The 25,463-nt window shown below is 40.2% G+C and overlaps 1 protein-coding gene across 2 annotated transcripts in view; it reads left to right on the forward strand.

Annotated features, from left to right (window-relative positions):
* Skp2 (S-phase kinase-associated protein 2) overlaps positions 1-25,463 on the forward strand; it is a 75,636-nt gene that overhangs the window by 46,590 nt on the left and 3,583 nt on the right. For both annotated transcript variants that reach the window (XM_053778198.2, XM_053778199.2), the window contains exon 8: positions 12,774-12,936. In XM_053778198.2, coding sequence (XP_053634173.1) covers positions 12,774-12,936 — 163 coding nt within the window. The remainder of the gene's footprint in view (positions 1-12,773; positions 12,937-25,463) is intronic.

A 25,463-nucleotide genomic window follows, 5' to 3' on the forward strand; every position in this document is an offset into this window, starting at 1 on the left:
TTTTATCCTCGCAAAAAAAATAGATTTACTGTTATGCAGACTACTACATTAGTGAAAGAATATTAGACTCACCAGTTGATGTGTATTGGATGCGTGGCATGATTTGTTTACTTTTGAACTTTGGTAAAAATCGAACATTTCTGCTACTTTGAGCTCAATTTCAAGGTACTTTTCATTGTAAAACCAGTCAAAATCATCTCAATTTCTGTAATATGTCTTCCATTCTATCAAATGAGACCAGGAAAACTAGAATACAACAATAAATACCATACGAAAATACAATGCAAAGTCGCTGTTTTAATCCAAAAACACGGTCAGTTTTTTTTTTCTCATTACACACTGTGTGCTGCAGGATTTTTTTTTTATACTGTGCACACTGACCACATAGACCCATTCTTTCATATGTAGGCCTACCAGCTTTCTCTCGCTATATTTGAAGGCGCTAGAATTTGTGTGTACTAGTATGGCACCAACCCTGGCGTGCAAGTCACACTAGTACGGCACCAACCCTGGTGTGCAAGCCGTACTAGTATGGCACCAACCCTGACAGGGTTAATGTAGGGTGAGATGAGTAGTATTTATTGTAAGAAGTCAGGTGTGGTAGGTATGGTAGCCCCCCCACCCACACATATACTATGACATTTAAAGCATCCCAGAGCGATAAAATTCATATACAGTTCACTCATTACTTACCCTAGAATATTTGTAGTCTTAATGTAGGGTAAGAGGTGAGTAAATGAGATACTGTACAATGAATAAAAGAGAGAGGGAGGATGAGTAAATGAGAGAGGACAGAAACGCAGCGTATGTAAGCAGTCTAACGCGTCTGGTTTTGGTTCATACACGTTTATATTATAGCGTGCGTGAGCGTGTTAGATAGGAGTGAATGGAGACGAATGGTACTTGGGACCTGACGATCTGTTTGAGTGTGAGCAGGGTAATATTTAGTGAAGGAATTCAGGGAAGCCGGTTATTTTCATATAGTCGGACTTGAGTCCTGGAAATGGGAAGTACAATGCCTGCACTTTAAAGGAGGGGTTTGGGATATTGGCAGTTTGGAGGGATATGTAGTGTATCTTTATACGTATATGCTTCTAAACTGTTGTATTCTGAGCACCTCTGCAAAAACAGTGATTATGTGTGAGTGTGGTGAAAGTGTTGAATGATGATGAGAGCATTTTCTTTTTGGGGATTTTCTTTCTTTTTTGGGTCACCCTGCCTCGGTGGGAGACAGCCAACTTGTTGAAAAAAAAAAAAAACACTTTACATTGTGTACAAGCTGTCTCCACGTTAGCACAGTAGAAAAAATAAAGACCAACACTCCCATTCTCATGTAACACCATTTTTAGAAGAAATGACGCTCCGAGTGAAGGCATACGAAAGAAATGATTTTCTACAGTTACCCCCAGTAATAGTATTGTGTACACATTTTCTTTGGTGTTGGACTATAGAAAACGTTATTCTTTCCGACACTTCGACAAGACCACTGGATAAACATCTCGTATTTATGTTAATTTATTCTACTGTTTATTACAGTAGAATAAATATCATACTGGATTAATGAAAATGTGTATATTAACATAATATGTGACATTTAATGTGCCTCAGAGTGATTATTATTGAGTATTATTATCATTATTAATATGGCGTCCTCAAGACATAAGATACTCTGATTTTAATATGTACCTGCACACCAGCAGTGTGTGTGAGTTTACTTGGGTACATGTACACATAAGTGTAATTATCAGAGTATATATAAAATATGACTTGGAGAACGTATAAATCTGTAGGGAAAGGAAGGCTGGGTAGGGGTCATCCTTGAAAAGGTTGGAGGGAGGTGGTAAAGGAGGTTTTGTGAGCGAGGGGGCTTGGATTTCCAGCAAGTGTGTGAGCGTGTTAGATATGAGTGAATGGAGACGAATGTTTTTTGGGATCTGATGAGCTGTTGGAGTGTGAGCAGGGTAATATTTTGTGAAGGGATTCAGTCAAACTGGTTAGCCAGACTTGAGTCCTGGAAATGGGAAGTACAATGCCTGCACTTTAACTCTTTCAGGGTCGGCAGGCCCTCTCCTCTTCGAAAAAAAAATAATTATTTTTTCTTATGGAATGATAGAGAATCTTTTCTCGATCATAATGACACCAAAAGTATGAAATTTGATGGAAAACTTATGGAATTATGCTCTCGCGAAGCTAGCGGTCTCGGTGGTGATTACGCATCGGCGATTTCGCCCACTTTGAGCCCTATTTTCGGCCAATTCCAATGTACCAGTCGACGAAAATCATAACAATTTCACTAGAACTCCATTTTTCTATCGAATGAGTACAAGAAACCACCCACTTACAGATATCAGCTATCCAATAAAGTGGTCAGAAATTGGCAATTTTGCCAATTTCATAAAAATTTCAAAAGATGCCAATTTCCAAATAGGGTCCAGAATAAACAAGACAGACATTCCTGGCACTAAAATAACATTTCCTCTGTTCATTAGTCACGTCCCCAGGCCTCTGTTACATTTCTTTTGCTTTCCAATTTGAATTTTTATTCTCACAAAAAATAGAAGATTTACTGTTATGCAGACTACTGCATTAGTGTAGAAATGGTATAAATAATATCAGCGCACTTGTGAAAGAATATTAGACTCACCAGTTGATGTGTATTGGACGCATGGCATGTTTTGAGCTCAATTTCAAGGTACTTTTCATTGCGAAACCACTCAAAATCGTCTCAATTTCTGTAATATGTCTTCCCTTCTATAAAATGAGACCAGGAAAACTAGAATACAACCATAAATAGCATACAAAAATACACTGCAAAGTCGCTGTTTTAAACCAAAAACACGGTCAGAGTTTTTTTTCTCTATGCACTGTGTGCTGCAGGATTTTTTTTATACTGTGCACACTGACCACATAGACCCATTCTTTCGTATGTAGGCCTACCAGCTTTCTCTCGCTAGATTTGAAGGGTCTAGAATTTATGCGTACTAGTATGGCACCAACCCTGACGTGCAAGCCTTACTAGTACGGCACCAACCTTGAAAGGGTTAAAGGAAGGGTTTGGGATATTGGCAGTGTGGAGTAACTATTTAAGCTGTTGTATCTGGGTGCCTCTTAACCCTTTGACTGTTTCGTTCGTATATATACGTCTTATGAGCCACCGTATATTTACTCATAAATTCTAGTGGCTTCAAATCAAGCAGGAGAAAGCTGGTAGGCCCACATGTGAGAGAATGGGTCTCTATGGTCATTGTGCACCATATAAAAAAAATCTTGCAACTCGCAGTGCATAATGAGAAAAAAAACTCCGACTTTTTTTTTTATTATTAAAATGCCGACTTTGTGGTCTATTTTCGTATAGTATTTATGGTTGTATTCTCGTTTTTTTTTTTTTTTGTCTCATTTGATAGAATGGAAAACATATAGAAATAGAGGTGATTTTGATTGGTTTTACTATAAAAAGAACCTGAAAATGGAGCTCAAAGTAGGGGAAATGTTTGATTTTTGCCGATGTTCAAAAGTAAACAAATGATGTCATTGTCCAATAAATGTCCAACTAGCCATTCTAATATGCAGTCATGAATGGGTTGACAATATTTATACAATTATTACAATATTGCAGTAGTCTGCATAACAGTAAATCTTCTATTTTGTTTGAATAAAAATTCAAAATAGAAAGCAAGAGTAATATCAGAGGGGCCAGGATACGTGACTGATGAACAAAGAAAATGTCATTTTAGAGCCAGGAATGTCTGTGTTGTTCATTCTGGACCCTATTTTGAAATTGTCATATTTTTTTTATTTTTTGTGAAATTGGCCAAATTGCAAATGTCTGACCATGTTATTGGGTAGTTGTAATCGGTAAATGGGCGGTTTCTTGTACTCAATCGATAGAAAAAATGGAGTTCTAAAGAAATAGCTATGAGTTTGGTCGACTGAAACAATGGAATTAGCCGAAAATAGGGCTCAGAGTGAATGAAATCACTGATTCATAAATATCGCCGAGGTCGCTAACTTCGCGAGTGTAATTCCGTCAGTTTTCCGTCAAATTTCGTTCTTTTGGTGTCATTACCATCATTTCATAAGAATTTTTTTTTTTTTACGACACCAGGAGACACCTCAGGATTTGGGGTTGCAACAGTCTAGGGGTTAACACAGCCAGTGTGTAAAAAAAAGAGAGAAAAATATAAAATATTAACCCTTTGAGGGTCGACAGGCCCTCTCCGAAACTCGTTCTCAGGGTCGGCCAAATTTCAAAAAAAAAAAAAATTATTTTTTCTTATGAAAAAATAGAGTTTTTTTTTCTAAACATTATAGGATAAACAAAAAAAAATTTACCATCAATACTTACGGAGATATGGATGCATGAAGTTTGCAGAAAATGAGCCGCGTATGGCAACAGCGGCGACTGCCGCTCACCCGGTAAACTTTAGTTTACTTGTATTTGAAGGTTTGTTGTTTTTTTCACTATTTTATTTTTTCACATAACTTATGTGGCCTGTGAGACCAAAGTAAGGTGCAATGTACATATATACACTCGTTGTATACAACACAATAAGCACACAAACATAATTATCAATATATTGTTTACAAAACTTGTTTACAAAAACAAACAATACAAAACATTGTTTATTATTATTGTTCTATAATATATATACCAATATACAGTCACTGAACATATTCCTATTAGTTCTGCAGCTTGTGGAACTCTGAAACATGGTGTCATACACAATGGTGTTTTATCTTTCTCCCTCATTCTATCTCTTTCAATCTGTCTCTCTCTTTCTATCTGTCTGTCTATCTCTGTCTCACAGGTACACATAAATACAAGTATACATAGTATAAATTACCTAGGATAACCCAAGAAATCCAGACAAAGTGCTATACTCTGCTTGAAGATGTGAGTAAAAGTGATGACACAGTCTTGTGGCTCTCTGAGACAGAGAGCTAGACGGATAGACAGATAGACAGGGAGCTTGACAGACAGACAAATAGACAGACAGAAATGTTAGTGTACCAGTACCAGTGTACTAGTGTTCCACCCTCCTCCTCCTCTTCTTCCTCTTCCTCCTCTTCCCCCTACTCTTCCTCATACTCTTCCTCTTCCTCCTCTTCCTCCTACTCTTCCTCTTCCTCCTCCTCCTCTTCTTCCTCTTCCTCCTACTCTTCCTCCTCCTCCTCTTCTTCCTCTTCCTCCTCTTCCTCCTACTCTTCCTCTTCCTCCTCCTCCTCTTCTTCCTCTTCCTCCTACTCTTCCTCCTCCTCCTCCTCTTCCTCCTCCTCCTCTTCTTCCTCTTCCCCCTACTCCTTCTCCTCCTTGTCCATAGTGTAAATTACAAGGAGTCCGCAGCTGTCAAAGTGACATATTGGCTCATTACTCTTTCCCCCTCGGCCTGTCAAAACAATGGGGTCGGATGCTGCTTCCCCTCCTCCATTCTATCTAATTATCTTTCTCCCTCATTCTATCTGTCTTTCTATCTCTGTCTCACAGGTACACATAAATACAAGAATACATGGTATAAATTACCTAGGATAACCCAAGAAACCCAGACAAAGTGCTATACTCTGCTTGAAGATGTGAGTAAAAGTGATGACGCAGTCTTGTGGCTCTCTGAGACAGAGAGCTAGATGGATAGACAGGGAGCTTGACAGACAGGCAAATAGACAGACAGAAATGTTAGTATACCAGCAAAAACAAAGGGAGGGCGATGTTCATCTCATCTTTTGGCATCAGCTCTACCCTCATTTACCCTCATCAAACGTCAGCACTTATCAGATGTTATCTCCCCTTATCTTGTTACTGTCATGGGTGAACATTTATTATTACATATTATTATTATTACCTATTATTATTATTATGTATTATTATTATTATTATTATTATTATTATTATTATTATTATTATTATTATGTATTATTATTATTATGTATTATTATTATGTATTATTGTTATCATTACGTATTCTTCTTCTTCTTCCTCCTCCTCCTCCTCCTCCTCTTCCTCCTCCTCCTCTTCTTCCTCCTCCTCCTCCTCTTCTTCTTCTTCTTCTTCTTCTTCTTCCTCCTCCTCCTCCTCCTCCTCTGCCTCCTCCTCCTCTTGCCTCCTCCTCCTCTTGCCTCCTCCTCCTCTTGCCTCCTCCTCCTCTGCCTCCTCCTCCTCCTCCTCCTCCATTCTTGGAACAAGTTTGAAGATCTTGTAGTTCATAATCACTATCATTATCATCACCAATGCTCACATCTGAGTCTGGGATTTTGGGAAATAGGAGTTTCCTCTTTGATTCTGGTACAACTGAACGACGGCCCAGCACCAGAGGTGGAAGGCTGTGGGTTGTCTGGGTTTTCCTCACTATTACCCATATTATGGTCATTAGTTTCGGTCAAAACCTCACCAGAACCTTGAAACTCATCTTCACTGTCACTTCCATCTGTATTAGAACTGTCACTGGGGAACAAAAGTGTCCCAATTCGCCGAGGAGTGAGGAACTTCTTACCACAGGGCACGGTGGAAATTGTGTACTATGATGGCATTCCCACAATGCACCACTGGGTCCCAGATTTTTTTCCTACTGTGCACACCCACCACACAGACCCATTCTCTCACATCTAGGCTTATCAGCCTTTTCCTGTGAGATTTGAGGCCGCTAGAATTTATGCGTACTAGTACGACAAAAACCCCTACGCGTAAGACGTACTAGTACGACGAAAACCCTCAAAGGGTTAAATAACTTTAAAACACTTGAATTTTGGAATTTCCATACATAATGGAGAGACTCAGAGCTCACGGAGAATATAAACAAACTGGGTGGCGTGCAGTGACCGTATTAGAAAGTCAGGTGGGGGAGCCATATAGCGAGTTTTGGTCATAATTTGAAATGTCCATATTAGTGGAACGCCGTAAAGTGGGGCCCTACTGTATATACGATAGCACAGCTGTTGAGGGTTGCATCCAGGAGAACAAGATTAACCTAAGTTGCCTGAAATGCTCTGTATGACCAGGGGCTTTCTATACATATACACAGTAGTATGCCAAGGATTTTAGTTAGGTCTGTCTCCCACCAAAGTAGGGTGATCCAAAAGAAGAAACACTTTCACCATCATCCACTCTAGAACTGTGCTGCCAGAGGCATGCCGATAATACAGTTCAAATGCCCCTCCAAACTACAGATATCCCCACCCATCCTTCAGAGTGCAGGCACTCCTTCCCACCTCCAGGACTCAAGTCCAGTTAACTGATTTACCTGAATCCCTTCATAAAATGCTACCTTATTCACACTCCAACAGCTGGTAAAGTCCCAAAAACTTTTTTCCTCGACACCTATCTAACATGTTCACACACCTGCTGTAAGTCCCAGCCCCTCACCTGCTGCAAGTTCCAGCCCCTCGCCTGCTGCAAGTCCCAGCCTCTCGCCTGCTGCAAGTCCCAGCCTCTCGCCTGCTGCAAGTCCCAGCCCCTCGCCTGCTGCAAGTCCCAGCCCCTCGCCTGCTGCAAGTCCCAGCCCCTCGCCTGCTGCAAGTCCCAGCCCCTCGCCTGCTGCAAGTCCCAGCCCCTCGCCTGCTGCAAGTCCCAGCCCCTCGCCTGCTGCAAGTCCCAGCCCCTCGCCTGCTGCAAGTCCCAGCCCCTCGCCTGCTGCAAGTCCCAGCCCCTCGCCTGCTGCAAGTCCCAGCCCCTCGCCTGCTGCAAGTCCCAGCCCCTCGCCTGCTGCAAGTCCCAGCCCCTCGCCTGCTGCAAGTCCCAGCCCCTCGCCTGCTGCAAGTCCCAGCCCCTCGCCTGCTGCAAGTCCCAGCCCCTCGCCTGCTGCAAGTCCCAGCCCCTCGCCTGCTGCAAGTCCCAGCCCCTCGCCTGCTGCAAGTCCCAGCCCCTCGCCTGCTGCAAGTCCCAGCCCCTCGCCTGCTGCAAGTCCCAGCCCCTCGCCTGCTGCAAGTCCCAGCCCCTCGCCTGCTGCAAGTCCCAGCCCCTCGCCTGCTGCAAGTCCCAGCCCCTCGCCTGCTGCAAGTCCCAGCCCCTCGCCTGCTGCAAGTCCCAGCCCCTCGCCTGCTGCAAGTCCCAGCCCCTCGCCTACTGCAAGTCCCAGCCCCTCGCCTGCTGCAAGTCCCAGCCCCTCGCCTGCTGCAAGTCCCAGCCCCTCGCCTGCTGCAAGTCCCAGCCCCTCGCCTGCTGCAAGTCGAAACCACTTTATCCCTTCCAACCTTTCCTAGGGCAACCCCTACACTGCTTATATTGCTCCATCCTCTCTGAATGTTTAAACCACCTCAGTCCTTGGGATTAATACTTTTAGTAATGCCACACCACCACCTTGTCTCCACGCTATGAATTCTTTGCATAATATTTGCACCACATGTCCTCAGACATCACACCTCCAGCCTCCTTGCTGCAACATTCACAGCCCATATAAATGAGTGTTGGTACCAATATACTCTCCTACATTACCCTCTTTGCCTCTGTGGATAACGTTGTCTCTACAATGCCTCAGTTCTATGGTTCACCTCATCATGGGTCACTAGGGAATTTTTCTTGGAATGGTTTTATGGTGTGTTTGGCCCCACTGAAAAATTACCTCCAGGAAAAGAAATTGTCACTCAAGTGCCTCCTGGTAATGGACAATGCTCCTGCTCATCCTCACGACTTGCAAGAGGAAATTGCAGGGGAGTTTGGTTTCGTTAAGGTGAAGTTTTTGCTTCCTAATACAACTCCTCTCCTCTAGCCCATGGACCAGCAGGTCATTTCAAACTTCAAAAAACTACACAGAAGCAGTGTTTCAAAAGTGCTTTGAAGTGACCTCAGACACTCAACTGACCCTAAGAGAGTTTTGGAAAGATCACTTCAGTATCCTCAGTTGTGTAAACCTTACAGGTAAGGCTTGGGAGGGAGTGACTAAGAGGACCTTGAACTCTGCTTGGAGGAAACTGTGGCCAGCTCTCTGGAACGGATTAATGCCGTTGGTTGAGGGTCCACTATATTGTCCCAGTTTTTGTACATCCGCTCAGTTTTTGTAGAGTTGAAAATGGTCTGTACCAAGCTCGTTTGCCTGCCTGTGTGACTTGGCCACTCATTTCCCTGAATTGAGCGCTCACACTAAGCATCCCATGTGTTCGTGACTCAGTCTGCCTTTGTTTCTCGTTGAGTGAGCATCACCCCACATGTTCATCCGGAACATTCGTAATAATCCATTGTTTTTTGTGCTTGTTTATTAAGTGCGACTGCTAAATAAGCCACCATGAGGCCAAAGAAAGTTCCGAGTGCCAGCCCTTTGATAAAGAAGGCGAGAAACACTATAGAATTTAAGAAAGAACTCATAGTAGGGTACGAAAGTGGCATACGTGTGGCTGATCTCGCCAGGATGTACAGGAAGTCCGCATCAACGATCAGTTCCATCCTGGTGAAGAGAAATCAAGGAAGCTGATGTTGCGAAAGGGGTAAATGTGCTAACGAAACAGATAACAAACAATCGGAGATGTTGAGAAATTGTTGTTGGTGTGGACCAACCAAAAACAATTAGCAGGAGATGGTGTTTTGGAGGTGATAATTTGCAAAAAGGCAAGGCAGTTGCATGTGGATCTCGCAAAGAAAATGCCTGGAATTAGTGCTTCTGTTAGTGAATTTGGGGCCAGCAGAGGCTGGTTCGACAAATTCAAGAAGCAAACTGGCATAAGCAGTGTGGTAAGGCATGGCAAGGCTGCAAGTTAGGACAAACTTGGGGCCAAAGAATTCATTGATGAATTCAAGGAGTACGTAGAGGCTGAAGGATTCCTCCCCAAAGTCTTCAGTTGTGACAAAACAGGCCTCTTTTGGAAGAAAATGCGAAAGAGGACCTACATCATGCAGGAGGAAAAGGCACTGCCAGGACACAAGCCTATGAAGGATAGCCTAACTCTCTTGTTTTGTGGTAATGCTAGTGGGGATTTCAAAGTGAAGCCTTGAGGGGGGAGTGAGGGATTATATTTTTTTTTTTTTGTTTTCAACCGATTTATTTTATTTTTGGTGTACTTTTAGAGGTGCGTATGTAGTTTAATGTGACAAAGTTTCAGTATGATTGGCCAACAAACAACATAGAAAAAAAATATTAACATAATTTTGATATATGGCAGCATCCCCTGACAAATTGGCACTACGAGTGGCACTTCCGACATTCCCAACTGTTAGAATACAACTAGCACGAATATTTTACGTTGCCATTTCATCTAATATATCTTATTATCATGGTAAAAAAAAATACATTTGACAGAATTTTTGGCATTCACCAAAATATCTGCCTTTTACCCCCCACAAAATCAAAAATATTTGAGATATTCCAAAAAATCCATCATTAAAAATTAAAACACACTTTGTTTTATATTGTCTGTGAAAATCATTTCAATACAATCATTAATAATGGTTCAGGTCCGCGAAATAAGTGAATAAGTTACTTCCGAGATATAGGCCTAGAACGCCGGTAGGCCTACCGTCAAAAAAAAAAATTTCTTTTTTTGCGAAAATCGCGTTTGTTTCAGTGTGTTTCTTAGTAAACTGATGTTCTAGTGCAGTTATCCTCTTCAAAACATCGTTTTCTCTCACTCACAGACCAAACAATACAACATGGAGACGAGGAGTAACTTTTTTATATCGAAATATTGCTGGTGGACTCTCGCTATATTATGGCCTATTTTATTCAGTCTAGAGTATATAACATGTTTGTTTGTTATTTACAGTGATTATTATATCATATTAGATAAATTCTGATAGATAAATAAGCCGTATAGTTAATATATAAGCTGATATAAGCGTAATAATGAAATGATTTCACCTGGCACTCTCTGGAGAGGGATCACTGCCGAGTGTACCCAGGTGCTTCCCGATAGGCTAGACGTCTATTGATAAGCTCCACCTACTCTTATATGATGCCAAATAATCAATTATTATATTAGAAAGAATAATACAAAGAAAAAGCGATAAAAAACAAGGAAAAAATTCCAAAAAATACATAGGTTGAGAACAGACGCGCTACCTACATCGCCGCCACCATACCTGATATAAATGACTATAATTTCTTGTAGAAACGTTGTAGAACATTGATTCTTGTACCATTGTGTTGCCAAAGAGTTAAGCTATTTTTCTATATGAATAACTCATTTTCATAAATTTTCGAATTTTTCTTGAGAGCGCTGAAAAAAATCCCTCACTCCCCCCTTGACTGGTGTATCACTCTGAAAATCCCCGAGTGTTCAAGAAAAACAATGTCATCAAGAGTAAATTGTGTGTGATGTGGAAGGCTAACAATAAGGATGGGTCACAGGGCAAATTTTCATTGAGTGGATCAATGAAGTGTTTGGCCCGAGTAAGAAGAAATCCCTCCTGGAAAATCAGTTGCTACTCGAGTGCCTCCTGGTAATGCACAATGCTCTTGCTCATCCTCCAGGCTTAGAAGACCAATTGTTGGAGGAGTTTAGTTTCATCACAGTGAAGTTTTTGCCCCCTAATACCATTCCTCTCATCCGGCCCATGGACCAGCAGGTAATTTCAAACTTCAAAAAACTACATCAAAGCACTGTTTCAAAGGTGCTTTGAAGTGCCCTCAGACACTGAATTGACCCTAAGAGAGTTCTGGAGGAATCCCTTCAATATCCTCATTTGCATAAGCCTTATAGATAAGGCTTGGCAGGGAGTGATTTCCAGGACGATGAACTCTGGTTGGAGAAAATTGTGGCCAGAATGTGTCCTTGAGAAGGATTTTGAAGGGTTTGAGGCTGACCCTGACAACCCTAAGCCTGTTGTGGAATCTATTGTCTTTGGGGAAGTCCATGGGGTTGGATGTGAGTGACCAGGATGTGGAAGAGTTGGTGGACGACCACAGGGAAGAGTTAACCACAAAAGAACTGCGACACATTCAACTGGAACAGCAACAGACTGCAGCTGAGACGGAGGAGGAGGAGGAGGAATAGAGAGGGGAGAATGTGCCTTCTTCGGTGATTAAGGACATAGTGTGCAAAGTGGAATGAATTGCAAATTTTTGTGGAGAATTATCAGTCTCCAACATGTTCAATGACAATACCGTGTCCCATTTTAGGCAAATCTTAAGAGACGCCAGAAACAGACCTCTCTGGACAGATTTTTTGTGCAACAGGAGTCTAGTGACTCAAGCTGGTCCTAGTGCCAGTAAAAGACAAAGAAGGGAAGTAATCCCGGATAAGGCCTTAATACCTGAATTCCTTATGGATGGGGATTTCCCTTCCAAACAATAACCTCTCCTCGTCCCTCTCCCCTCTTCGTCATCTTCCATACACCAACAAGAGTCTTCAATAAAGGTAAAAGTGATGTTAAATGTTCATTTATCCTTTTCATTAGTCATTTATATTTATTTTTCATTGTTTTCTGTATGTAAAACTATAGTTATTCTCTATAAAATGTATTTTTTGTTAATATTTTTGGGTGGCTGGAACCGATTAATTGGATTTACATTATTTCTTATGGGAAATATTGCTTCGGTTTTTGTCAGACATTTTCAAACGGATTAATCACAAAAACCGAGGTGCCACTCTATTATTAGTGTTATTAAAGAGAGAAAGCTTGCATTGTGTTGGAAGCTAAACAATAACCTATCCTGCCGTATAAATGGGGCCCTACTGTATTTAGCATGACTTGGCAATAGAGATTTATCCAGTTAAAGGTATCCATTATTTTTTATATTTCATAATAGGTGAGAATGGAGTTACGGTAATAGCTTATAATAAGCTGAATACTTCTTAAAATGTTGAGTATTTATACTAAGTTTGAGATTAAGGCTTTTTTGTATTGTTCCTTCAAGATGTACGATTGCTGGCAGAGCAGGCCCCTGGGCTGGTAGAATTGGATGTAAGTGATGGAACTCAATTAACTGCTTCTGCTGTCTCAATCATCATCAGTGAATTGCGTCATGTTGAATACTTGGCATTTTCCAGATGCTACACTATACATCCAGATGCTTACCTGTAAGTATTAAGTATAAATTTTCTATTCTTTCCTTTTAAATTACATACAACTCTTACTGTAGTCAAGTGTAGCTTGATTTCTGCTTGTATTTCATGCATAACCATCAGGAAAAGTTCAGTTAATTATAAATTTTGAGGTTTTGCAGATACAACTTGTAAAGTTTCCTAACAAGGATTTTTAGTGCTCTATCAAAAGTCTAATAGCTTAGTTTTCTGTATTTCTAGAGATTATATAGAGCCCCACTCAAGGAAGTTAAGGGGGGGGAGGAACGCTCTGCAAGACTATCTCTGAAAAAAATCGAAAAATTTTGAAAAAAAAAAAATGTTTTCTTACCAAAAAATAGTGCATAATTCTGGCATCATTTTGATGTAATCAGCTTGTTTCTAGCACATTTCTAAGTACAGTGGACCCCCGGTTCACGAAGCCATCAGTATCCGATAAATCCGGTATCTGAAGCATTATATCGCAAAAAATTTGCCTCAGTTCCCGTTACAAAACCTGGTATGCGATACGATTCGTATGAGACGTGTCCACATGTGGCCTGAACTGCCCCGTGTGTGCCAGTGTTTACAAGCCAGCCAGTGTGCGCGCATCTAAGGATACATTCGGTACATTCCATATTATCAATGTTTTTGGTGCTTGTTTCTGCAAAATAAGTCACCATGGGCCCCAAGAAAGCTTCTAGTGCCAACCTATCGAGACCAAGGGTGCTAATAACTATTGAAATTAAGGAAATGTGTGCAAAGTGGCTTGAAGTGCAAACCTTTTTTGATGAAAATCACCCTGACACAGCTACTGCAAGCTGTGTTGGCAACCTGTACACTGACAATGTTGTGAACCACTTTAGGAAAGTCATAAAGGAACGAGAGGTACAGGCCTCTATGGACAGATATGTTGTGCAACAGAAGTCCAGTGACTCTCAAGCTGGTCCCAGTGGCATTAATAGAAGGTAAGTAACCCCGGAAAAGGACTTGCTACCTCAAGTCCTAATGGAGGGGGATTCCCCTTCTAAACATTAAAAACTTCGATACACTTCCCTCCTCCCATCCCATCAATCATCACCAGATCTTCATTAAAGTAAGTGTCAATTATTCTATTGTTATTATTGTTACTGTAATTATTATATTGCATTAAACTTAATATTTCATGTGGTAAAATATTTTTTTTTTCATACTTTTGGGTGTCTTGCACGGATTAATTTGATTTCCATTATTTCTTATGGGGAAAATTGATTCGTGTTCCGATAATTTTGGTTTACGATGAGCTCTCAGGAACGGATTAATATCGTGAACCGGAGGTCCACTGTATCTTTTTCAATTTTTTTTTTTCTACTCCAGAAATTATGATTTTTATGTGACTTATGAGTCGCCGATCAGAGAGGAGCTATGATGGTCAGTGAAAGGTGGCAATGCAGCTACCCTAGAGTTTCATGCAAACTATATACATGTATGTGAATAACTCAGGAATAAGTTATTGATTTTATTTTCCTTTTTTTGCAAAGAGTTATTGAGGAATGATTGTTCTGTAATCCTAGAGAGGGGATTTGTGATATGTATTACCATTTTGTTTATTGATTTTTTCCTTAAAAAAAAAAATTCAACATTTTGTATAATGCAATCTATTGACATTTCGCTCATTTCCCTCTAAACTATTATTATCTAGCTCTTTATCTTTCGTCTGATGTCAACTAGAACATTGTACATCTTACCAAATTTGTTGAAAAAGGATTCTTGTAAGACCTATAAAATATAACAATTTTATTTTTTTTTCTATCTAACTATAAGGAAAAAAGTGAAAAGAAACATGGTGTGTAGGTTTCAAATGCTGCTTAATTTTCATTAAAATTAGAAAGAAAGAAAAAAATAGGCAAAATCGTCCCCCCCCTCCCTTTAAGCCCCTGTTAGATGAGACAGTGAAGTTACATCTACTTGAAGATAACTCTTGCAATGGAAATAGTGTAGCAGTCCTCTCAGTGATAGCAAATGGAAGCTATTTATGTATGTGATTGTGTGACTTTTAAAATTACGGATTTAAGTTGGATGTAATGCTTGAAGATGATTAAACACGAATCATTCCTCATGCTCTCACAAAGGGGTATTCAAAGATTGAGGTAGATAGTGATAACCTAGAGCAGGACTGTCTAACCTTGATTAGCTTGTGCACCCCCAAACCAAATTTATCCCAACCCAAATATCCCCAATCTCAAAATTTTTAATAGGAAAAAAGTGAATACATCCAAAATATGTTGAATTCACGTTGTAATTTGTTGAGCCAAAACTAATGATGATAAAAAATATGTACTGTATATTCAAAAGTACACAAAAATAAATTCTCCATTTGGCTGAAGTTTACAAAACACGTGAGTTATTTAGTCCTAGCAGAACAAAGTAGAGTTTAGTGAGATTTCTGGTTTTTCATTTTACTCATGAGCATTTTGTAGCAAGGTCTCGCTTTCCGAGTGACCAGATGCTCGCTTTGCCTGAACATGAGTTTGGCTGATTATCTGTTGTCCTTGATTCATAATACACCTACCATCCGACTTACGACCTTCTCGACTTACGACGACTCGACTTACGACCGTGTTTTTATGCCAAATTTCTGGGAAATAAACAAGTGTTTGTGTTGTACACAGTGTTTATCCTAAACCTTACAGTATAAAATACAGTACTAACTGCATAAAAAGTAATGTAAAACATGAAATACCAAATAAAACAATAAAATAGTCATTACAAAAACTGTTATTTTGATATTCAGTAGTGAAGTTCGACTTATGACCGGTTTCTCGGAACCGAACTCAGTTGTAAGTCGGATGGTAGGTGTATACATATTCCATAATTTATAGATATGTAATTATTAAGTACAGTGGGCCCCCGACATTCGATGTTAATCCGTTCCTGAGAGCTCATCGAATGTCAAAAATATCGAAAGTCGAATTAATTTTCCCCATAAGAAATAATGGAAATCAAATTAATCCGTGCAAGACACCCAAAAGTATGAAAAAAAAATTTTTACCACGTGAAATATTAAGTTTAATGCAATAGAATAATTACAATAACAACAATAACAATTATTTTTATTTTTACATAGCCGGACTTGAGTCCTGGAAATGGGAAGTACAATGCTTGCACTCTAAAGGAAGGGTTTCGGGATATTAGCAGTTTGGAGGGATATGTTGTGTATCTTTATACGTATATGCTTCTAAACTGTTGTGTTCTGAGCACCTCTGCAAAAACAGTGATTATGTGTGAGTGAGGTGAAAGTGTTGAATGATGATGAAAGTATTTTCTTTTTGGGGATTTTTTCTTTTTTGGGTCACCCTGCCTCAGTGGGAGACGGCCGACTTGTTGAAAAAAAACAATAACAATAGAATAATTGACACTTACCTTTAATGAAGATCTGGTGATGATTGATGGCAGCCTCACCATGCCTTACCATACTGTGTATGCCACTACGATTCTTAAATCTTTCAAACCAACCTTTGCTGGCCTTAAATTCACTCACATCACCACTAGTTGCAGGCAGTTTCTTTACCAAATCATCATGCAACTGCCTAGCCTTTTCACAAATGATCGCTTGAGAGATGCTATCTCCTGCTATCTGCTTTTCATTTATCCACACCAATAACAGTCTCTCAACATCTTCTAACACCAGCGATCTCTGTTTCGAAAACAAAGTTGCACCTTTTGCAACAACAACTTCCTTGATTGCCGTTTTCCTGCTCACTATAGTAGAGATGGTTGATTGGGGTTTATTATACAACCTGGCCAGCTCCGACACATGCACTCCACTTTCGTACTTTGCAGTTATCTCTTTCTTCATTTGAATAGTTATTAGCACCTTTTTTCTCGAAGGGTTGGCACTAGAAGCTTTCTTGGGGCCCATGGTTACTTATTTTGCAGAAACAAGCACCAAAAACAGTGATAATATGGATAATATGGAATGTACCGAATGTATCCTTAGATGCGCGCACACTGGCACACACGGGGCAATTCAGGCCACACGTGGACATGTCTCGTACAAATCGTATCGAATAGCGGGTTTTCGATCGAATGTCGAGGCGAAATTTTTGCGTTAAAATGCATCGAATGTCAGATTTATCAAATTTCGATGCCATCGAATGTCGGGGGTCCACTGTAGATTAAATAAAATATTTGTTTATGAATGAATAGTATGAATGGGTAGTAGGTTGGTAGACAGCAACCACCCAGGGAGGTACTACTGCCCTGCCAAGTGAGTGTAAAATGAAAGCCTGTAATTGTATTACATGATAGTAGGATTGCTGGTGTCTTTTTTTCTGTCTCATAAACATGCAACATTTCAGGTACGTTTTGTTACTTCTACTTACACTTAGGTCACACTACACATGCATGTACCAGCATATATATACACACACCCCTCTGGGTTTTCTTCTGTTTACTTACTAGTTCTTGTTCTTGTTTATTTCCTCTTATCTCCCTGGGGAAGTGGAACAGAATTCTTCCTCTGTAAGCTGTGTTATAAGAGGCAACTAAAATGCTGGGAGTAAGGGGCTAGTAACTCTGTCTCCTGTATATATTAATAAATGTAAATTAGAAACTTTCATTTTTCCTTTTGTGCCACCCCGCCTCGGTGGGATATGGCCGGTGTGTTGATAGGTAGATTATAGATATATAATTATTAAGTAGATTAAATAAAATATTTGTTTATAAATGAATAGTATGAATGGGTAGTAGGTTGATAGACAGCAACCACCCAGGGAGGTAATACTGTCCTGCCAAGTGAGTGTAAAACGAAAGCCTGTAATTGTATTACATGATGGTAGGATTGCTGGTGTCTTTTCTGTCTCATAAACATGCAAAATTTCAGGTATGTCTTGTTACTTCTACTTACACTTAAAGCATACTGCACATACATGTTTTTTTTTTTTCAACAAGTCGGCCGTCTCCCACCGAGGCAGGGTGACCCAAAAAAAAAAAAAAGAAAATCCCCCAAAAAAAAATACTTTCATCATCATTCAACACTTTCACCACACTCACACATTATCACTGCTTTTGCAGAGGTGCTCAGAATACAACAGTTTAGAAGCATATATGTATAGAGATACACAACATATCCCTCCAAACTGCCAATATCCCAAACCCCTCCTTTAAAGTGCAGGCATTGTACTTCCCATTTCCAGGACTCAAGTCCGACTATATGAAAATAACCGGTTTCCCTGAATCCCTTCACTAAATATTACCCTGCTCACACTCCAACAGATCGTCAGGTCCCAAGTATCATTCGTCTCCATTCACTCCTATCTAACACGCTCAGGCACGCTTGCTGGAAGTCCAAGCCCCTCACCCACAAAACCTCCTTTACCCCCTCTTTCCAACCCTTTCGAGGACGACCCCTACCCCTCTTTCCTTCCCCTATAGATTTATATGCTTTCCATGTCATTCTACTTTGATCCATTCTCTCTAAATGACCAAACCACCTCAACAACCCCTCTTCTGCCCTCTGACTAATGCTTTTATTAACTCCACACCTTCTCCTAATTTCCACACTCCGAATTTTCTGCATAATATTTACACCACACATTGCCCTTAGACAGGACATGTCCACTGCCTCCAACCGTCTCCTCGCTGCTGCATTTACCACCCAAGCTTCACATCCATATAAGAGTGTTGGTACTACTATACTTTCATACATTCCCTTCTTTGCCTCCATAGATAACGTTTTTTGACTCCACATATACCTCAACACACCACTCACCTTTTTTCCCTCATCAATTCTATGATTAACCTCATCCTTCATAAATCCATCCGCCGACACGTCAACTCCCAAGTATCTGAAAACATTCACTTCTTCCATACTCCTCCTCCCCAATTTGATATCCAATTTTTCTTTATCTAAATCATTTGATACCCTCATCACCTTACTCTTTTCTATGTTCACTTTCAACTTTCTACCTTTACACACATTCTCAAACTCATCCACTAACCTTTGTAATTTTTCTTTAGAATCTCCCATAAGCACAGTATCATCAGCAAAAAGTAACTGTGTCAATTCCCATTTTGAATTTGATTCCCCATAATTTAATCCCACCCCTCTCCCGAACACCCTAGCATTTACTTCTTTTACAACCCCATCTATAAATATATTAAACAACCATGGTGACATTACACATCCCTGTCTAAGACCTACTTTTACCGGGAAGTATTCTCCCTCTCTTCTACACACCCTAACCTGAGCCTCACTATCCTCATAAAAGCTCTTTACAGCATTTAGTAACTTACCACCTATTCCATATACTTGCAACATCTGCCACATTGCTCCTCTATCCACTCTATCATATGCCTTTTCTAAATCCATAAATGCAATAAAAACTTCCCTACCTTTATCTAAATACTGTTCACATATGTTTCAATGTAAACACTTGATCTACACATCCCCTACCCACTCTGAAGCCTCCTTGCTCGTCCGCAATTCTACATTCTGTCTTACCTCTAATTCTTTCAATTATAACCCTACCGTATACTTTTCCTGGTATACTCAGTAAACTTATTCCTCTATAATTTTTACAATCTCTTTTGTCCCCTTTCCCTTTATATAAAGGGACTATACATGCTCTCCGCCAATCCCTAGGTACCTTCCCCTCTTTCATACATTTCATACATGTACCTGTTTATATATACACACTCATCTGAGTCTTCTTTGATTTTATCTTAATAGTTCTAGTTCTTATTACTTTTCCTTTTATATCCATGGGGAAGTGGAATAAGAATCTTTCCTCTGTAAGCCATGTGTGTTGTAAAAGTCAACTAAAATGCCGGGAACAATGGGCTAGTAACCCCTTTTCCTGTATAGCCTATTAAAAAGAAAAAGAGGAAAAACATCGAAGTGGGATGTTTGAATGTGCATGGATGTTGTGCAAATGATAAGAAAGAGATGATTGTGGATGTTATGAATGAGAAGAAGCTGGATGTCCTGGCTTTAAGTGAAACAAAGCTGAAGGGGGTGGGAGAGTTTCAGTGGGGAGAAATAAATGGGATTAGGTCAGAGGTTTCAAATAGAGTTAGAGCTAAAGGAGGAGTAGCAATAATGTTGAAGGATAAGTTATGGCAGGAAAATAGGGAATTTAAATATATAAATTCAAGGATTATATGGAGTAAAATAAGGGTTCAATGTGAAGTGGGTTATAGTAAGCATTTATGCACCTGGAGAAGAGAGAAGTGTAGAGGAGAAAGAGTGATTTTGGGAAATGTTGAGTGAGTGCATGGGGAGTTTTGAACCAAGATAGACAGTACTTGTGGTTGGGGATTTCAGTGCTAAAGTGGGTAAAAATGTTGTGGAGGGAGTGGTAGGTAAATTTGGGGTGCCAGGGGTAAATGAAAATGGGGAGCCTTTAATTGAGAGATGTCTAGAAAGAGGTTTGGTAATAAGTAATGCATATTTTATGAAAAAAGAGGATAAATAAGTATACGTACAAGGTATGATATAGCACGTAATGAAAGTTTGTTAGATTATGTATTGGTGGATAAAAGGTTGATGGGTAGGCTCCGGGATGTACATGTTTATAGAGGGGCAACTGATATGTCAGCTCATTATTTAGTTGTAGCTACAGTAAGAGGTAGATGGGATAAAAGGAAAATGGAAACAAGTAAGAGAGAGATGAAAGTGTATAAACTAAGGGAGGAGGAAGTTTGGGTGAGATATTAGCAACTATTGGCAGAAAGGTGGGCTAGTGTAAGTATGAGTAGTGATGGGGTTGTAAAGTAAAAGGACACAAGTGCAACTAATGTGACATTGTGGCAACGTTTCGCTCTCCAGGAGCTTTATCAAGCCATTAGGACCTACGTTACTCAGGAGGAAAAGGCACTCCTAGGACACAGGTCTGTGAAAGACAGATTAACTCTCATGTTTTGTAGTAATGTTAGTGGTGATTGCAAAGTGAAGCCTTTACTCGTGTATCACTCTGAAACTACCAGTGTGTTCAAGAAAAACAGTGTCGTCAAAACTAAATTGTGTGATGTGGAGAGCAAACAGTAATGCATGGGTCACTAGTGACATTTTCTTTGACTGGTTCTATGATGTGTTTGGCCCCATTATGAAAAAATACCTGGAAAATAAATTGTCACTCGAGTGCCTCCTGCTAATGTACAATGCTCCTGCTCATCCTCATGGCTTGCAAGAGCAAATTGTGGAGGAGTTGACCTTCATTAACCCTTTCAGGGTTGGCCCAGGGTGCCCCAGTGTCCAAGAAATTTTGAAAAAAAAAAAAAAAATATTTTTTCTTACAGAATTAAAGATAGTATTTTTGTGAAGGTAATAAAAAAAAGAAATTCTGATCAGTACTTACCAAGATACAGCGGCAGGAAGTTGACCCAAAATGACCGGGTGGCGGCAACATCAGTGACGAACGCAAAATCGCATTTTTTTTTATTTTACATTTTTTTTATACTTTTTTCTTTCTTTTCTAATTTTTTTTTCTAGTAATATTTGTGGCCTGTGAGACCAATATAATGTATATCGTATAAGTGTACACTCATTGTATTCAACACAATAACTGCACTAATTTATCATTATATTGTTTACAAAACTTGTTTACAAGTTTATTGTAAACAAAATGATGAAAATATTAGTGCGGTTATTGTGTTGAATGTAACGGTACCATATAGTACCATATGGTACAATGGTGCCATAGGGTGCAATGGTACCATATAGTACAATTGTACCATATGGTACAATATTGTACAGTGGCACCATTTGGTACAGTGGTACCATATGATACAATGGTACCATATGTTGCAATGGTACCATGATACATTGTACCATACAGTACAATGATAGCATATGGTTCATTGTACCATATGGTACTGTTATATTCAACAGAAACAAACTTATATTTTCATCATTATTTTGTTTACAATAATTGTTTACAACAAAAATATGCAAAAATGTTGTATATTAGTAATGTTCTATTATATATTTACAAATGTACAGCCACTCGACATGTTCCTTGAGGTGGATAAGAAAGTGCTTTGTCTTGGAAACTGCTGAGTCAGTAGCTAGCTTGCATTCCCACTCAGTCTTGGCTGGTGTCTCTTGCCACTAACACCTCCAGTTGACCATATGGCACACGGTACCATATGTTACATTGTACTATATGGTATAGGGTACCATGCAGTACAGGGTACCATATGGCACAGGGTACCATACCATTGTACCATATGGTACCATTGTACCATATGGTTCAAAACCATAGAATTCCTCTTCAGCTCCACTTCCATCAGTCTTAGAACTGTAAGCTGTGAAGAGGAGAGTCAGACTTCACCCAGAGAGTGAGTGGGGAGTGAGAGCTTCCTTGCCGCCAGGCACAATGAACAAAGCTACTTTGGCAGCGTTCCCACAATGCCATGCGGGCATCCGGATTTTTTATATAGTGTGCACACTGACCACCCAGACCCATTCTCTCAGATGTAGGCCTACCAGCCTTCTCGCACTAAATTTGATGCCGCTAGAATTTTGGCGTAGATCTATGGTTTGGACCCTCAACGTAAAGCCGTAGATCTACGGCACGGACCCTGAAAGGGTTAAAGTGAGGTTTTTGCCTCCTAATACCATTCCTCTCCTCCAGCCCATGGACCAGCAGGTCATTTCAAACTTCAAAAAGCTGTACACCAAAGCAGTGTTTCAGAAGTGCTTTGAAGTGACCTCAGACACTGAATTGACCCTAAGAGAGTTCTGGAAAGATCACTTCAGTATCCTCAGGTGCATAAACCTTATAGGTAAGGCTTGGGAGGGAGTGACTGCTTGGAGAAAATTGTGGCCAGAATGTATACAAGAGAGGGATTTTGAAGCATTTGGGGCTAACCCTGAGGAGCCTGTACCATTGTTGTGGCATTGGGGAAGTCCATGGGGATGGAGGTTAGTGGTGAGGATGTGGAAGAGTTGGTGGAGGATGACAATGAAGAGCAAACCACTACAGAGCTGCAAGAGCTTCAGGTGCAACAGCAACAGATCACAGCTCAGGAGTGTGCTTTAGAGGAGGAGGAAGAGAGATCGAGGAAGTTGCCTTCGTTGAAGATTAAAGGACATTTGTGCAAAGTGGGTTGAAGCGCAAACCTTTATGGATGAAAATTATCCTGACACAGCTGTTGCAAGCTGTATTGGCAACATGTACAATGACACTCTTGTGTTCCATTTTAGGGAAATCTTAGAGACACCAGAAACAGAGCTCTCTGGACAGATATTTTGTGCGACAGGGGTCCAGTGACTCTGAAGCTGGTCCTAGTGGCATTAAAAAACAAAGAAGGGAGGTAACCCCAGAAAAGGACTTGTTACCGGAAGTCTTCATGGAAGGGGATTTCCCTTCCAAACAATAGTACACCTCCTCCAAATCCCTTCCTCCCGTCTCATCACTCATCAATAAGTCCACAATAAAGGTAAGTGTCACATCAGTATTGTTTATTGTGCATGTCTCATTGTTTTCTGTGTAGGGAAATGTATATTTCATGTAAAAAAAAAAATTATTTTTTTAATATTTTTGGGTGTCTGGAATGGATTAATTTGATTTCCATTATTTCTTATGGAGAAAATTAATTCAGCTAACGTCCAAATCGGTTAAAGGCAAACTCTCTGGAACAGATTAATGCCATTACCTGAGGGTCCACTGTAAATGCTAGGGTGTTGAAGAGGGGTGGGATTAAATTATGGGGAATCAAATACAAAATGGGAGTTGACACAGTTACTTTTTGTTGATACTGTGCTTATGGGTGATTCTAAAGAAAAGTTCTCAAGGTTAGTGGATGAGTTTGGGAGGGTGTGTAAAGGTAGAAAGTTGAAAGTGAACATAGATAAGAGTAAGGTGATGAGGGTATCAAATGATTTAGATAAAGAAAAATTGGATATAACATTGGAGAGAAGGAGTATGGAAGAAGTGAATGTTTTCAGATATTTGGGAGTTGATGTGTCAGCAGATGGATTTATGAAGGATGAGGTTAACCATTGAATTGATGAGGGAAAAAAAAAGGCGAGTAGTGCATTGAGGTATATGTGGAGACAAAAAACGTTATCAGTGGAGGCAAAAAAGGGAATGTATGAAAGTATAGTGGCACCAACACTTTTATATGGGTGTGAAGCTTAGGTTGTAAATGCTGCAGCGAGGAGGCGGTTGGAGGCCGTGGGAATGTGGTGTAAATATTATGCAGAGTATTCGAAGTGTGGAAATTAGGAGGTGTGGAGTTTATATAAGTATTAGTCAGAGGGCTGAAGAGGGGTTGTTGAGGTGGTTTGGTCATTTAGAGAGAATGGATCAAAGTACAGTGGAACCTCAAAAATCGAACTTAATCCGTTCCAGGAGCTAGTTCTAAATTCGAAAAGTCTGAAATTCGAAGCAATATTTCCCATAAGAAATAATGGAAATACAATTAATCCGTTCCAGAAACCCAAAAATATTCACAAAAAAAATACATTTTATAAAGATTAATTACAGTTTTACATACAACAAATGCTATAGTCTTTAATTATGTATAGTAATATAAAATAACATTTTTACTTACCTTTATTGAAGATTGGTGATGGCATCTGGAAGATAGGGAGGAGGAGAGAGGGAGTTGGGGTTAGTGTTTGGAAGGAGAATCCCCCTCCATGAGGACTTCCGGTATCAAAGCCCTCTCTGGGGTTGCATCCCTTCTCTGTATTTTAATGCCACTAGGACCAGCTTGAGAGTCATTGGACCCCAGTCTCACAAAATAACTGTCTACAGTCCTCTGTTTCTGTCTCACAAAATAACTGTCCACAATCGTCTGTCTCACAAAATAACTCCGCAGTCGTCTGTCTCACAAAATAACTCTCCACAATTGCCTGTTTGTCCCGCAAAATAACTCCACAGTCGTCTGTTTCTGTCTCACAAAATAACTGTTCACAATCTGTTTGTCTCTCAAAATAACTGTCCACAGTCGTCTGTTTCTGTCTCACAAAATAACTGTCCACAGTCGTCTGTTCCTGTCTCACAAAATAACTGTCCACAGTCCTCTGTACATCCTGGCAAGCTCAACAAGTCTCACTCCAATCTCATACTTCTGTATTATTTCCTTCTTCACATCTATGGTGTTTCTCACTTTCTTTACCACAGGGGTACCGCTAGCAAGTTTCTTTGGGCCCATGGCAGCTTATTTCACAGCCCCACAAGCACTAAACACACACAATCGTAAAATGTGTGAATGATATCACAGGTTAGTGCTCACTCGAGCATAAACAAAGCTAGACTGCTCATGGCGCCTGCGCGGGGACGCAGACAGAGCGGGCCAGCAGACAGGTCCCGTACCCGGCGGTCCGAAAATAGGGGCGCGTTCGATAATAAGGACACAGTTTGTCCGAAAAAATGGTCTTATTTTCGAAACGTTCGATATGTGATACGTTCGATTTTTGAGGTTCCACATGGAGAGCGTATAAATCTGTAGGGGAAGGAAGGCGGGGTAGGGGTCATCCTCGAAAAGGTTGAAGGGGGGGGGGGGGTAAATGAGGTTTTGTGGGCAAGGGGCTTGGACTTCCAGCAATCATG

The sequence above is a fragment of the Cherax quadricarinatus genome, chromosome 22 (assembly GCF_038502225.1).
Source record: "Cherax quadricarinatus isolate ZL_2023a chromosome 22, ASM3850222v1, whole genome shotgun sequence".
In the NCBI taxonomy this organism is placed as follows: Eukaryota; Metazoa; Arthropoda; class Malacostraca; order Decapoda; family Parastacidae; genus Cherax; species Cherax quadricarinatus.